The sequence below is a fragment of the Blennius ocellaris genome (genome assembly GCF_963422515.1).
Source record: "Blennius ocellaris genome assembly, chromosome: 8".
Taxonomy (NCBI): domain Eukaryota; kingdom Metazoa; phylum Chordata; class Actinopteri; order Blenniiformes; family Blenniidae; genus Blennius; species Blennius ocellaris.
The window spans coordinates 24,809,460-24,826,866 of NC_137657.1; the positions used below are offsets into that span (position 1 = coordinate 24,809,460).

Genomic DNA, 17,407 nt, shown 5'->3' on the forward strand with positions numbered 1-17,407 from the left:
TGCTAAAATTTCAATTTATTGCATGAATGACATTTACTTTATACGAGAGCTCCGTGATCATGCAAAGCCTCAGGTCTAGTTTTTGTCACCTGCATGGCGGCTCGGTGCAACCTGTTGAGTCACACCAAATGAAATTAGCTCAACTCGTTTTATTGTGCACTAAAAAAGGGTTGCTTTGGTGTTGCCATTTTCCAGTTGCCCGTTTGAAAAGTCGCTGCCTGTTTTACCCATTCATTCATCGCTACAATAACTGCCGCCCTTTCAAGCGAGTGCTCAGACCCACCAGGCCCGGCTTGTCCTGTGTATCACTTTGGCTGAACTCAGACGTCTGACAGCAAATGTGTTTGCTCGGTCTCTTGGTGCAGAAGCAGGACTGTCCTAAATCATAAACATGTGCTTACAGTAAGATCTGTTAAAGTCTTAAACTCTGGGAGGATTAAAAAAACAAAAAAAAAACAAAACAAACAACAACATAGATCTTTCAAACTGACTATTTCCAGCTGGAAAAAAGCTGTAGACAAGCCCAACACATTTTCTGCTGAATTGGCGGAGAAAGGTGCCTTCAGCACACAGACACAATGCAACCCCCTCTCTTACCCTTTCTGCTTTTTCTCTGTAATACTTGAAAGCCGAATGCGACTTCCAGGTCTACGACAAATAAAGTCACAGCTGGTTTGATGCTGTGTACATTTGAGACGGGACAGTGGCTGGCGAACTTTGGGTGTGACGAGCGACACTCGCAGCTTTAGCCCGGCTGGTTCGGTGGTTTGAGGAGATCCAGAAGACGGCTGTTTTGCTTCTTCCATTAGGCCGGAGGCTGCAGTGCGGTGCTGTCCTGTATCTGCCCCCTCTCTCTCCTTCTCTCTTCAAGCTTTCTCTTCTTCCTCTTAAGTGGAGCAGCGGTAAGCTTATACCATCATTTGAGGGGAACAAGTGAGGTGGACAATAAACAATAATTGTCTCAGTGCCACGAGGAAAGCGTATAATTCTGCTGGTGAGTGTGATGCTTTCCACATGAGAGCACAAGCCTTCCTGACCTGCAGCTGCTCCACAACCTGAGGTTTTCTCTTCACCGTACAACATTTATGGACAATATAGATCGAGTGAATTACTTTTTTGTTGTGTTACTTGATGACGCCTAACATTTCTGGTGGGTACCGTACTGTAAAAGCCTTTTTCCAAACAATGGACAGCATAGCCGCTGGATAGTCACATTCACAGCCTGCGTTATTAGATTTACATACCAGGGGCCCTCGGAGAAATGGCGGTGAACTGTTAGAATAGGAACAGTTGTGTTTTAATATAAGCTCCTCTCTTCTTTCTATTTGCTGCGTTTTGGAATTTGCTGCCACGTTATGATATTGACACAAGTCTGCTGTGTTTCTACATCACCTCCGCAGTTAATCGCAGCCATCCGATGCTGCCGCTGTTGGTTTAACATCGGGTTGGACAAGGGTCCAATCAAAACAGCATCCCAATGAGTCCCCGTTGTGTAGCTTGGTGCCCGACGTCATCAGCTCCTAATTCACTTTTTGAGCGTGAAATTTAACAATGAGTGACAGGGGCCTAAAAAGTCAGTAACCCCTTAAATGTAGTGTTTTAATGTCAGAAAGATGACAGTGGTGTTTGCTTTTAAAGAAAATAATCATCCCTGCTTGTTGAAGCAATTCTCTGATTGGAAGGAGCAGCCAAAAGATGGGAAACAGGCATGAAACCGTCTCGTTGAAAGTCTTTTTATGCAGCTGTGGCAGACTACAGAAATTATTACGTCTGCTTGTAAGATAAAAATAAAACAGTAGAAATCATACAAAGTCTACTCTGTATTGTCCATCTCTGTTTTATCTATTTTGGTAAGCATTACCGGGAAATTTGTCAAATATAAAGGCCTGAAAATGATTAGCGAGTCTCGGTTTTCTGCGTTTCTATCAAAGTCGACCCGCAAAAAGACCCACATCAATACACCCTGCGCACAAGATTGCCCTCTTGTTCTCAACATTTGGCTCGGGGCTCTAAAAGAAACACAAAAATTATGTGCAATTTGCCTTGTTAGGGTTTCAGATTGCAGAGAGTTGGAATGGGTCAAAGTGAAGGATCTCATGGGTAACGGTAGGTGAGTGGACGGCAGGAAGTTAGCCAGTCGTGGGTGGAAGCTCATGTGTATGTGGCTGGTTTTGGCAACACCGAGAGCAGTCTGTCACACTGCCTTTGGGCTCATAAAATCCTACCTGAGACAGAGCTTGAGTTTCTGCCTGATCTCGCTGTGGCCTAATTATTTGTGAGTTGTACTCAGAGTAAACCTCCCAGCGAGGACATTGTGGTACAACTGAAGCTGCAGCACTTCAAACATGCTGCCATTCCTTATCGTGTTCCTGTGACATTCTCATATGAATGAAGGAAGAACATTTCCAGGGATGCCATTTTTGTTGGGTTTTTTTTTCATCTGGGTAATAATTGTTCTGCATGATTTGGGAATTTTATATAGAACTTCACATGCTCTGCCAAGCAATGGTATGAGGCCAGGTCCTCGCGCACCACTGGAACTGGGCTGTCTTGTCACAAGAAACTTTACTGGAGTCAAACCTGCCCAATATGCCATTCTATTTGTCTTGGCTATATTTTAAAATTAATGAGCAACTAATTGTATCTGTATTCAGCAAAGGGATGAACTACACCACGGTTGGTTTAAGCATATTCTTATGTGTCCAGGTCACTTTAGACACCACGGTTGTGTCACCCCTTTCTCAACACCCCTCTTATGAAGAAGTAGATAAGATTACTATACAGCTATAAATATGGAGTTGGGGCTTGGATCAAGTTTGCTTACTTTGGCACAGAATTGAAGTGCATGAGTCTGTCCAAAGTTAACACATTTTGCCTATTACCACCTTTAAAATCCACACATCGACACATTTAATCGATACCAGGGGTGAGAAGTGACATTTATTTTCATAAGTAAAGCTTTGAAATAATATGAAATTGTGAAACACATTATACTACTTCTTTTAAAAGCAGTATTCAGTCAAGAGACGTCATGTGGCTACAAGTTGTTAACAGCTCCGCAATCTTGCATCACCTTGGTTTTGCCATTTTTGGTCACCAACACCGACAACGTTTTCCAATTAGCCCCATTTTATTGCAGAGCACCATTATTCTGCATGGTGCTAAAACTCAATAGTGCAACAAAGTCAAGTGCAGTTTTCATTTTTGAGCCAGGTTTTAGGATTGTCTGCATGCACCATGATTAGGTTGTAGTTTGGGCACCTCTGTATTTTAGAAAACTAGCTAACATGCATCCATTGAATAAAATATGTTTTATTATACGGTTACTAGGGAGCCTACTTTTACTCGTAACCGAGATCGAGTTTCAAATGAAAACACATAGTGTTTGTATTTTCCTATCAGAAAAGTTTCATGTTTCCATGGAAATGTTTTGAAAACGTTTATGGAATTGGTAGAAATGTCAAAAGCAATGTAGTTTGCATGTCGTGCCACTAGTGGGTGTTATTTGTTTTTGTAATTGAAACTACACACATGCATGCAGAGACCAATTTGCTATAAATAAATATCAACAATGGCTAGTGCATGAACATTCGTATGGACAGTAAGGTTGGTTTGCTACTCCATTTGACTCTCAGCTATAAAACCACCAAGTCTCAGGAGAATACGGGCTGGGAGTCATGAGACTTTAGAGGCCACCATTGTTGTTATTGTCCATCTAGTAGCTGGCATTTTAGAAATGTTGCATTTTCTTCTGTCTACTTGGAAATGGAGCTGTGTAGTTTTTAAACACAGTGAAAGTTTATCCATTTTCTCCTGAAAAATGTGCAAATAGGGATCCCCCCCCCTCCCCCCATTGTTGTATTGGTACGTTCACCAAGTAGCTTATCAAAATACTACCACTGAGCTAAAACAATAAAAAAAATCTGGACTCAGTGTCTTTGTAGTTAGGTTAACCTAAACTAAGCCACTGTAAGCCACTAACTCTTCAGCATTATCAACAAATACAGAGACACTTTCATCTCATTAAAATACCAAATTCCTCTTTCAAACTTACAGTTTATGTAGATTTTCCTACATAAACGCTAATGAATACAGTGTGCTTTTCTGTTTGGTGTCACCAGCTGTGGCAGCATATTGCTGAGGAAGAGGATATGTGAAGGATCCTTCATGTGGTTCCTGTTGAAGTGAAGCAGCTCTTTACCAGCTCTCTGTCTTGTAGACATGACACACTGAGGCTCCTATTAAGTCTTTGGATTAAAATCTCCTTTTGGAGGTTTTCCTCAGTCATGTTCAGAAGGACTCTGGCTTTTGTAAATCTAATACTCAAAACCCAGAAGGATTTTCGCTCGGCTATCAGAAGTGGGAACTGTGGATTTGTTTTGTTTTACGTAATATGTGCCCTGTGGTTGAAACTATACTACGACATCAGTTCATCACACACTAAGAGTGGCACCTCGAATAATTTTCAGTCTGGAAATACATGCATGTCAAGCCTGGTATCCATAATTTTACAATGGTTACTCTCTGTGTGTTTTTTTTTTGCTATATGTCTGGGTCACCTCGGTTTTACCGTGATTGACGGAAGAAACGCTAGAAGAGCCGAGGCATGACATGATTTGTGGGGGGAAAAAGAAGGCGTAGAGAGCCATTAAACATGTGTCAAAACACACGGCGTTCAGATAGACTGGCTTGGAGTGGACCTGCAGTCTGAGACACAGTATGCAAAAACAAAGACCACATCCATAACTGGGAACACATTCCCCGACGTACTAAACATACAGTTTTATGTTCCTGCCAAATCAGGTTAAGATGCAGCGATATATAGGCTTCAATTCATCCTCCTCGCTTTCTTGCTCTGAAAAAAATATATTCAGATTCATATAAATGAGTGTTTTCGTTAAGAATGGCTGAGACCTGCTGGCAGTCGACAGATTGATGTAAAGCGCGTTGGCCATTATGCTGGTAGTGTGGGACGTGAGTTGGACAGCGCCGCTCTAGACGTTGTGAATTGTGGCCTCTTTCCTGACATACCTGTGGCCTGAACCTCCAAACCTTTCCATAGACACACAAGCTAATCTCCCAAGATCAGCACCAAAAGAGTCTCTCTTCACCATACACAGCCTCCTTTTCTCTTCTCTTTCCCCCCGTGTGCTTGTAATTCCAGGATGTGGGATGTGCTGCGTTCAATGGCGTGCGGTTATATTATCCTCAATCAGTGTACATTGCGAGATTAGCAACCAGCAAAACAAAGGTTTGACAACAAAGAGTGAGTGGGATCTTCGAGCCACGATCTTAAAGAGCCTTTTCAGTGACTCTAATTTGCCTGCTGATTGACTGACCAGTGATCTAAGACAACCACAGGCCTCGATGGTGTTTTTCTTGCCTTCTTGTTAGGATACTGTCGTTAGCACGCCATTAATAGTTTCAGAGCTGAGTCTTCTCAAAGTGGGCTGAGGAAATACGCTTCCCAGCCTCGTAGTTCGTCACTTTTGCCAAGTTGGCTTTCGATTTCTGTCAGTGTTGTGTTCAAGTTTTGGCGTGGGCGGCGGGAGTAAATTTGACCAAGTTAATGTGAATGTCAGTTTGCTGTAAACACAGCCAGACTGTGTATTCTACAGAAATATATGGTTGAGTATTGAGGTTCGGTTTAATGTTGCAGTTTAGTTTTACAGAATGGAAGGATTGACAGAATGAAATCTGAGATATATGTGAGAAAATAGGACTGTGGCGTTACCTGATGGGAAGTAGACAAACTTATATTACAGCTGCAACAATTTTCTTTAAAAATAAAGCTGACAATTACTATGATTTGGGTCTCTTTTCTTGTTTTGTTTTATTTAACATAGGGACTTTTACTTGCATGCATGTAAAAATGTAAAATTGTGACAGCCTATCAAGATTTTAATACATGCTTGCTATTTTACTTCTTCCTCTGCGGCATAGAGTAAACTACAACCCACCATCAGGAAAATACCTGAGAAAAGTTTGTGTAAATTTCAAGTATGGGTTCCAAAATAGATAAAGTGTGTTTGTCACTTGAGTTTTTTACAGAATTGACCCTTATAGTTCTTATATGTGATATTTCAGCACCTGTGTATTCATGGAAATTACTCCAGACTAAAGAATAGATCTGTGTCAGGTAGGACAGATAAAATACAATAAAGTCGCTCATAGAACTATTAGCACTTTTTCAGCTCTTGGCAATTTGGCAACTGTTGCCATTTGTGAGAAGCTATGTCTGTTTCAGTGATTCATACAGCCATACCATTGCATGAGGCATCTATCCATCTTCCTTCCTGCTGACTTCTAATACTAAGTGAAAACACATTGCCAGGCAGAACATGCAAACCCTGCACAGAAATTCCCTGAAACAAGCATTCTCACTGTGAGGTGAGAGTGCTAACCCCTATACAATCATTTTACACAAACCGAGAACAACCTGCATTGTCCAACTGAAATACGAGCTTATAATTCCTCGGATTAACAGTTCAGCACAAGATGCAATTTTCCATCTGAGAATCGGAAGAGCTGAAACTAGTTATAATTTGGGGTTTTCGTTCCTTCTCTATATCTTACCGAGTAAGCACCGACTGGAGATCAACCATCACTAGTGTGCGTGATGAATAGGCTTGGAGCGCACGTCCCGGCGCAGCTCTGATCGATGGGGTGTCGCTCTAAACCTCATCCCGAAAGACCAGCAGAGACACATTCTGATTAGCACTTAATCTTACTTCCATCCACCCCAGCTTCAGGAGAATGAATTCAGTTTGGCAGAGGCGACGCACCTCTCTGAATACGTTCTCTCCCAATGCTCCAACAAAAGAAAACAAAAAAAAAAAGATGAGTCCAAGGCAGCCACTGACATCCGCTGACTGATTTTCACATGATTACAAACCGATGCTTGCACGGGACCCACTTAGCGCTCACTTTTGTCTGGGTGAATCTGTTCAGAGAAATCTAATACACAGATCTATGGCCAGTAACGCAGGCATGCTCTGCTCTGTCTCTCAGGCTTTGTACATCTTGCCGCACAGTGTTTTACTAAGTGTTGTGGTAGGTCGTTCAGTACGAGCGCCGTTGTTACCCGGTCGCTGCTTATGATATTTAAGACTTGGCTAAGATCAACTGAAGTGTCTCGCATTTGGATTCGCCCAAGGACATTTTCCTGTAAACGGGACGCTAAGGAGTTTACATTGAAAGTCACTTATTGTGGAACAGACTGTCTTGTTACTGGCTCCTTTGTTTTCCTCAGGCAACTGGAGCCGAGGCCAGAGTCACTGTGGTTTTTGGGGGCTTTCATCGGCTGTCTCAACACAATCGTTTAGGAGGCCAGCTCTGACCAGAATTAATGTAATATTCACATTCATAACCAATCAGTGTTTGAATGGCGAGAGGGGAACCAGGAATTGCATGAATGACAAATTGGAGAATTGGACATATTTAGGATGAATTAAAGAATATCCTACTGATATATCTATTATGTCTGTTTTGGTTTCATTCTTGTACTTGGATTGTATTCTACTGGTCAGCCCTCCCGCAGTCCAGCCTTTAGCTTTGTCCTTGTCATTGGGTGAATTTTGGGGCATCCACAGAAGAGTAATGGCACACCGATCAGAAGGAAAATACCTGGTTCTCGTACAGAATAAACAGCCGTCTGAGCCACCATTGTAGACGCGTCTTCCAATGCCGCTGTAGCAAAAGCTAACAGCTGCGCCAACCCCAGACTTAAACAATGCTACATTCATAAGGAGGCATTGACAATAATCATCCATTCCAGTGATTAATAGGGTCTCGTGTCCTCATAGCATTTTGTCTGGCGTAGCGGAAAACTCATGGACTGTCTTTCAGGAAAGGCCCGGTTTCACCAGGAGTGCTTTTTCAGACGGCCATTAATATTAACAGCTACATACCTTAACAAATGGTCAACTATTGGCTAACAACAAGTTTATAAATGCTTCAGGTTATATAAGCAAAAAACCTGCCAGCAGAAACATTTGATGCTTGGTTGAGAGTCAATAACAGGTAATGAATGTTTTTGTTTTTTTGCTTTGTTTTGTTTTTTCTTATGGAGTGGATTTATGCTCAAACTTGTCAGTAAAAACAGTTTTTAACAACACTTGACAACAGCAGCTACTTGTTCCAGCTCATCTTTGAGGACACTTTAATAAAACCTGTAGCGCTACACTTAGGACCTCATTGATTTTTGCAAATGGTCAAAAAAACACCATACATGACACGAAGAACTTTCAAATTAAAATTTAGTGTGCCTTAACGGAATGATCTGCTGGAAATTGCATCGTAAACCCTAACCTGCATTCACCAATGAGTACACAAGAAAACAAGCACACAATAAATGAGATGCCATTGATTTCATACCACCAGGCATGTCTGCAAAAGGGTGTGTGTGTGTGTGTGTGTATTTGCTTCTTTATATGTATTCTGTCTTTGAACTGTTTTTATATCATGTTAAGCACTTTGCATTACATTGAGTGTATAAAAAGTGCTCTATGAACAAAGTTGATTGATTGATTGATTGCTTGATTGATTTGAATGTGTTGGTTAAGTTATCAATCATAGTGGTACAGCCCAATTAATCTGAATTTGAGGGGGGGAAACATAATACTAGAGGTGTTATTATGTCTCAACTCAGAGCTGTGGGAAGAACAAAAAAAATAGTTGAGATTCACAAACAATTGAAACACTTAAAAATGAGTAGAGCACAGGAATAATGTTAAATTAAAGTAACTGAGTAAATGCCTTTTAGCACAGTAACACCATTCATTTTGAGTAAGTTAACGCAGATTTTGACTGAATGTCAATAGAAACTCCTCCCAGAACTTTTCATGATCTGGAATACACTCCCGATACTCCATATTCATGAAGGAAAATATAAATGGATAATGGATAATGGATTACCTGTCTGACTTAATGCCCAATGTATCTAGTTACTAAATCAGCCGTTACATGTATATTTGTGCAACTTAAAGTTGTCACATGCCCAAGCCACAACTCTGTACTCTCAACATAGTAACCTGCACTCAGCTTTTTAACAACACATTCATTAGAGGTTAGAAATTCAAAGACAGATTTTAAAAACCGAAGTATAACTGGCTGAAGTCATCCTGCAACCTCACCGACAGATCTATGCTGACACTTGTGTTTCATGCATCTGACTGATCACCATTTCCTCTCCTCTTGTGTTTATCCTGCAGCTAGCTATGGGGCGTACCCCATCTGTAAAGGCTGCTCGGTGTGCTCCAGAGATAATGGCTGTGTAAACTGCCAGCCCAAGCTCTTCCTGTTCCTGCGGCGGGAGAGGATGAGGCAGTACGGGGAGTGTCTTCACGACTGTCCGGCCGGATACTACGGCATGCGCAGCCCCGATCTCAACATGTGCTCCAGTGAGTCCTCCTACCCCCCACTACTCCACCTTTACTGCTCAAACTCCCCCACCACCGTGGTTTTTTTTTCTCCCGACACACACACACACACACACACACACACACACACACACCCTCATGCGTCTTTGACTTCCCATGTTCCCACAGCACATGATTTATCGTCAGTTATCCAGAGGAGACACACATACCTCGCGATTTGAACGCCTCATCTATTCACACAGGTGGATGTGTGTAGCGAGGCCTCGTCTTCGCAGCGTCGTCCCTCGGGATTTAAACGATGAACCGTGGCCATAGGATGTGCGCTGGTTTTCATTTCTCTTTAACACTCCCTTTTACACCTGCATTACCAAACATCCTGTAGTCATGAGGATGTCTGAAGGCATGAAATCCAGGTGCAAATGCAACCAAGATGCGGCGGCGGCGCAAACAAACTGCTCCGACGTCACATTAGCGGCAGTTAAAAAAAACAAAAAAAAAACTCCTTTTGGAGATGTCATTCAATATCTGCTACAAAGATGATTATATATTGGAGACAATCGGCTGTGTGCAGGGCCTTGTGGATTGAGACTTTCACCAGACAGTGTAATTTTTTGGCAGCTGAAGCAAATTTATTTTTTTGTTGTTGCCTTTGAACAGAGAGCCAGCTCCAACTGAATTGTCCAGATCCTCCAGTAAGAACTGCACGTTGATAGAAGTTTGATTAAGAGAAAGTCAACATTGAAAGCAGCTTCAACTTTTTAAGATAATCGTCATTGTAATCAAGAGGGGAGGGATCAATGATGCAAAGAGTCCCTTTGTTCTTACTCATGTTTCTTCAAACTCAAGATGACCTTTGGCCAGGCGCATGTTTAGAGCTACTTATAACCATATAATAGTGATAGATAATCATATAGTTCTGATTATGAAAAAAGATCACATTTAAATATAATTACTGCAATGTTTCCTCTTTTTCCTTCCTATGTAGTACCCTGATCGCCTCACCTTATTTTAACATTGAATATGCGAATGTGGGTTTTTATGGGTTTACATGGAGCCTGAGGTGTTGGCTGAGTGTTTCATATAAAAACAGAGAGGAACTTGAACCCGTTCGGTTCTCCAAGCCAAGCTCCTGACAGACGCACTAAAATGAAGTCCCAGAGGAGGGTGTTCGGACCCAATCATATGAACATACACCAACCGCAAGAAGAGAAAAGGACCTATGTTCTGTTCACACAGTCACTGCAGACGGAGATGCAAATCCAATCCCCTGGCTCTTTTTGATTATGGAAATGAAAAAGCTTCAACAGTAGTTGTTGTTTGTAGAAAAACACAAGATCAATGTTCAAAAATCATTCAGAAAAATCTGAATATGGCCTGTTTTTCATCAAAGATAATTGATTAGTAGTTTTCATTTCTCTAAAGCAGTGCTTTGCAGGTTATTTACGATAGTATTACTCTGTGTGTTTTTGTCTTCACAATGGAGTGGAGCTATTTTACAAATTCCCATTATACCTCTGATTAGGACAATTGGGCCTCTCTGTATGTCTTCTTAGCTTTGTTTTTACACATTAGCTGATCAGTCGCCTCTGTGCAGGTCAGTCTGGTGACTGATCAGTTGAGGAAAATGCTCTATACTCTGGATAGGCCTAATATTCAAAAAATTCTATTTCTAGGTTATTGAGACTGCATATTAATGTAATACCAGCATTTGGAACAAAGCTTCATAAAGTAAATACAATCTAATGCCCAATGCAATGCTTCTTCTAGTAGTATATTCTGTTTGCTCTTAATAATACTCACACTTTCAATAAACTCCTAGCTCAATGGCTCGCTCCTTCTTTATTAAACTCAAGCAATGCAGTCCTCCCAAGCACAACATGAGATATGTCTTTCGGTAATAATATCATGCTGTAGCCTGACTACTTTACATGTATAAGCAGTATATTGTATATGAACCTTCATTGACATTTCAGGATGCTTTAGTAATACCGTGAATGTATCAAAACAATTAGTCCTGATAGACGGTTAGTATTTAGTAGCATCTTCAAATAGGTCATTAAGACTTACAGAACTTGGAAATGTCATAAACTGTATCTACTCTCACACCATTTACTTCTGAGAACAAAAACACTGCCATGGTACTGCTAGATACAAATATAACAACAACAACAACAAAAAAACAACAACTTGTGGTTGGAGTGTGGGTACGTTATTTAAAAAAGACCCGACCGGTCATATGAGAGGGTCGTGATTATCACTACGCTTTAGGCAACAAACTTCAACTAAATGCTTTTAGTCCACCTCCAGACAAAACAGTTAGTGGCCAATTTACTAAGCCGATTGCTAAATTGCATATTCACAAAAGTAGCGTGAGTGACATCACACACAAACAGGAGTATTTAAATGAGGGTTTCAACCTTGGTTACATGAGCTCGATCTGCTGGGAGTGGTATAGTTTCATAGGTTGTAATCGCCCGTAATTGGCTGGAGTGCTGAGTCTCACGAGAAAAGAAAGTACTGTGATACCATGGAGTTGGACTTGTTGGTGGAAAAATTTATCAAACACACCACAGTGTTGCAATAAATAAATCCAAATTTGGAAATAAAATAAAATAAAAATGACAATCTGGGAAATTATCCATCAGCAAGTCAAAACATGGGCTCAGTATCTTAGTCATTACAGAAATACAAGTGAAAATATTTTCCTTCGAATAATGGTAAACAGTGACGATTAATTCAGTAACTTCTTTGTACACAAATGGGGACGATTACACTGAATCTGAATTATGGCTTTGTTTTGCATTTGAAAGAGTGCCACTATCACTCAATACCAGATGATTTACTTTTAGCAAACAAGCACGATTTAAAATGCTTTTTGTCAAGATGAGGTTATTGCAGCGTCTCTCTGTTATTTAGGGCGATGAGATCATAGCAGTTTTGCAGAGAAATGTCTTATCTGCTGCTGTTTCAGACATTGAAACTGTCAGTGTACTGCTGGTATCGATTGGATACCTCAAAACAAAACACACTCGCTCTCCGCATGCTCATATACACCCACACATGCTCGTTCGTCAAATCTTCCCACATTAGAGACAAAGTCTTAAAGACTCAGTCATTTCACCCTATTTTCATAACTCAGACAAATTGGAAGAGAAAGACATGTTGTTTTCTGGGGATAAAGACTATTTTTCCCCTTTTTTTTTTTTTTTTTTTTTTACTTCAACCCTTGCTAACCTAACCGCTGTATCCCCAAAGTGGGTGAGTTTTGACTTTAACTGATCCTGATATGTGGCAAGTTAATCTGAATCGCTCTCCGTACAAAGTGCTCGTAGAGCAACATCTCGTATTGTCACGTAGTATCACGTCTCAGAGTCGGACCCCCTTTGATCTGATCGCCGCTTCAGTCATGGCTTTCTAATCCAGTTTCCTATTTGACCCTCATTCTCAGCTGTGCTCCGCGTGCCATTTTCACTAAACAGGTCACATCCAACCTGAGTAAATGGGAATTTTATTGGGTTGGAAGTTGATATTTGTGAGCTGATACGGCGACTGGTATAAGCAAGGGCGCGGCGGACAAATGACAGCGGAGGGTTCTTCACTGTGGTCAGGGGGCTCTTGGCTTTCCAAAGGGGTCGGGAATGTGGCATTATGTCTCTGTTATCATGAGCTTTTTAAACAGCCTCTGAAATCACTTAGGGAACAGCTGCTTATTATTACACCAGAGTTTGTCTCTGTGATCTTATCTCATTCAAGATTTTTTTTTTCTTTTTTTTTGTGGATTGCTTGGGTGAAGGAAAACAAGAGCTAGACAAGTAAGAGACTTGTATACTTGGCCACTTGCTAGCTGAAACCTCACGTCTAGTTTTCCTGAAAGCGCCCTGGACAATTCACAACCATGTGACACAAAGAAGTGCGGCTGGAGAGAAGGGAGTAGATCCAACTTCTACTGTGTGGGCTAACAACGTGATGCAATACGAAGCAAGGAAATCTACACATATTAAAGCTGAAATGATAAAAGAGCACTTGTCCAGCACACATGACTTTATGTTCTACAATGATTTAAGAAGCAGAAAGATGTTAAAGTTTGAGAGTTCCTACTTAGAACTGTGCACTGATGGCTGTTGGTGGATGAAGACTGTTAATGCAGTGGGTGATGGTGAGCTTCTGTTTCTCTTAAGGTCAACATTAATGGGTCACACTTTTCAGAGGATATAATTCTTGAATTATTGTGATGACTTTGTTTCACTGCAGCTCCAAAGTGCTTTACATTGCTGAATCACATTCATCCATTCACACACACATTCACACACTATTAAAGGCGGCTGGCATTCAAGGTGCTTCATCGATCTATTGGGATTAGTTTGGTATTCTGTGCTTTGCTCTATTCCACATATGGAATAAGGAATCAAACCTGCAACCTTCTCATTGTGAGACAATTTCTCTACCAACAAAGCTTCGCCCGCCCTTTATTATAATTTGTCGTAATATTTTCTTGTTTCAACTAGGTACATCTTGTCTAAATATTACACATATGATTTTAAGGCCCCGTTTACATGATGTTTCAAATGAAAATGCTTTGTTTTTTCAGTTTTATTTCAGAGAAGTTTTGCATTTAACATTTACACAGAAACAGCACAAATTATGTAGTTTTAATGTTGGGCTACTAGTATGTGCTGTTTGTTTTTGTACTGAAACCACACATATGCAGAACAATACATTATAAACATTAACAATAGATTACACAGACATTTGTACAGACAGACGACAAAGTTGGATAGCTATTACGAGTGATTCTCAGCAGCCACGGCAGCAGCCTCTGCTGATGTGTGAAAGTATGTGTGAAAGGGCGCTTTGGGTCTAAATCCATTTACCATTTAGATTAGTGTTATCGCTAATGAAGACATGAAAAATATCTGGCATCAACAGGTACATGCCACCTTGTAGTAGTCGCCAGCATATGGTGGTAATTTGTTTGATGAATTAACTTTAAATGAATAAAATGACTAATATATATCCTTTATATTGTTGGATGGTTAACATGTTTGGTATTTGGTATTTTAAATCATTAGGTACACGATAGACAAAGAATAATTTCTCTGGACTACTTAAAAAAAGATGCCATGGCGTTCCATGTCATTGCAGATGTACAAACACCATGGTCATGCTCAGACACAGCTCGGAAACTACACAGAACAACATAACACAATTGTAAGCCCCTTCAGAGATACCCTTCAGCTGCATTCCAAAGAGGCTCGAGACATGTCAGCCACAATGTTAAATGCCAGTATTGAGATGTAGGTGGTTCATTAGCAATGCCTTTTTGTTGCATAATACCTTTCTGGATGACCATATATTATGTTCCCAGGCCTCTTTGCTGGAACTCCTTTCAGCAGCTAATGGATGGGTTGATAGCAGCCATAAACTATAAGCAGTCACTCCACTGCTATCCACAGGGGTTCTTATCAGCTGCCCAGAAGAGGCCCCACACCAGTGTCTGTGGGTGTCAACCCACTGCCCCACAAGCAAGATTTGTAGCAATGGTCACACAGTGTGTTGCTTTATGTACAGCCAAATCTGCGTGAATGCGGTGCGGTCATGCTCTCGTCTAAGTCACATTTCATAATACTTTGGTTTTTAACATACAGTACATTCCCAAGCCAAAGCATATTCTGTCACTTTGTATCACAAATGAGCTCCCTGGCTGAAAGAATTATGGGCTGAAAGGCGACTATCAGAGCTGTCTTCTGTAAGAGACCAAGCGTTGAGAAGGTCAGCATGAGAGCAAGGCTGCATTCATGACATCCTCCCTTGGGGTGTTTTACGGACCCCCCACTGCTAGGCATTCATACATACACTCTTGCCACCAACCATATTGCCTTAGCCCACTGCAGTGACTTTACAACCACAGCTGAATTCACTGCCAGCCAGAAGGATTCTGATCAGGGCCTGTGATTGCCAATACCCTGAAAGCAGGTTTTAAATATCATAACTCTTTCAATGCCAACCCACTGTGTCCTGAGAGACTCTGTCTGTCCAGGGTTTCTTGCCTGAGAAAAAAAATAGTTACCAAATCCCATTGTCTCTTTGCCACATCTAATTAAGGCTCAATGCATGGGTTGAACATCACTGGAGACTTTTTTTTAAGGCGGATAAGAACCTTGCACCGTGGACCTCACCCAAAAGGGTACCAGGGCTGTGTAAAGGCGCTAAGACGGATTTTGCAACCCACACTTGGTGGCACTGGCAGCTCTCAAACTCCCCATTTCTCACTATAATCCTGAGCTGCCTGGTATTTCCACTGTACAGTCTAACTAACAAATAGACCAGTTGCTTTTGGCCTTTAAACTTCACCAAGGGAACTTTAAACATCACAGATTTACAAACCACATTCTCAGATTTGCCAGACAAAATACAATGGACCCACCAAACCAAGAACTGCTCCCGATACTTTGCAGCCAGATGCAGAGTTAACTTTTTTTTTTCTTGAAATGCTGTAATTGTGGATACTATAGTTTAAGTGGAAAAGCTGTCTGTGCAGGGCCACAGCCTGAAGCTTTTGCTGTGTGTGTGGCTGTGTGTATGCTGGAGCTTGCTTGAGCAGAGTACAATAACAGATCCTATAGTATCACACGCTGTGTTTCCTGGAGTGAAGAAGCTAGGACAGCCACTGCCACATCTGTCATCTTCTATTGCTCTCTGGGGGATGCTGATTGACGGGAACACCACCTCGGCTTCACCTTGCTCCATGCCAGCGTGTGGAAGAGCACCCATGTGGAAAAAACAGTATGGAGGGAGTCGGAGAAGAACATGGCAGCTGTTCCGGTCGTCACCATGAACTCCTGCCATCCGCAACCCCTGAACGACATGGCTGGGTAGCAACGAGCAAGCCAAAGCTTCCATGTCAGCCAAACTTGGGGCCTCGAGAGTAGGTCAGAGCTGTTCGACTAAGCTTGGAGGAAAAGAATGGAAAAATGGGGCTTATTTTCCCCCGAGCACTGCCAGGCCTTTTTACGACATGGACACTCCTGCTGCACTGCATCAAGTCTGCTTTGTGGATGAGGCTCTGTTGGTGGACTGATGAGTTGTCGGAGAACTCCCGCCCCGATAGCATTTAAGACTCAGAACAAACAAAAATAATTGGTCCATGCCGAATGATTCCAAAACCTTCTTACCCCCTTTTAATATTCACATCAATGAACGGCTTATTTGCGCATCACAGCCTGCGAAGGACCAGGAACAGCACTTGACATGAGGCTTTGAGTGTCCGTGATAAAATCAGCGGGTTCCCCATCCAGACCACAGCTGAGGGGCTGACTTCTGCCAAGCGTGTGCTATTAGATCACAAGTGACACTTGGTGACTCATCTCTTTACTTCAAATGCACTTGACACGCAAACCACATAAACTCTAAGTGCAAAATAACCACCACCCCCCAAAATATGTAACAGCGAGATGGTCACTGATGACATCTCTTTCAACCCCCTTTTCTCACTGGTTTTGCAGTTCCGCTCAGAGCTGAATGCCTTTTCCCTGTTGTGTTCAAACTATAACTCATGGTCAGAGGCAGGCCGGGAGATAATGATGATAATACGTTTAAGTCCCAGGAACACCAGGCCTTCAATGGGATCTGATGACCTCATTATTCCTCATTAGTCTCCCTGAGGCACCTACAAGAAGACTTTAAAGGTGGTCCAGAGGTTAATCCCAGAAGGAGAATGAACCCGCTCCCCCGTATCTGTTTCTGGAACTGCTGGACTGACTGTTGACTTGGCCAGCGGTCAATGCAGAAGCTCCTTTAGTGTCACAGATAGCTCTCGCTGTCCCAGATAGTCTTTTGGCTGATAGCTACACTGAGTATAATCCCTTCCTACCTACCCCAGCTCGCTGATGACCTATGACCCCTGCCTCCCCACATTCTGTAACTCCCATGGTGCCACATTTATTGCTCATCCACCTCATCCATCTCTTGGGATGCCATTATTGCTTATCTTCTACTTGGAAAACAAGATTTTCTGCCATTTATGCCAT

General features: G+C 41.8%; 1 protein-coding gene across 2 annotated transcripts in view; it reads left to right on the plus strand.

Annotated features, from left to right (window-relative positions):
- Nucleotides 1-17,407, plus strand: part of rspo2 (R-spondin 2) — a 64,841-nt gene that overhangs the window by 17,512 nt on the left and 29,922 nt on the right. For both annotated transcript variants that reach the window (XM_080501409.1, XM_080501410.1), the window contains exon 2: nucleotides 9,213-9,401. In XM_080501409.1, the coding sequence (XP_080357535.1) occupies nucleotides 9,213-9,401 (189 nt within the window). The remainder of the gene's footprint in view (nucleotides 1-9,212; nucleotides 9,402-17,407) is intronic.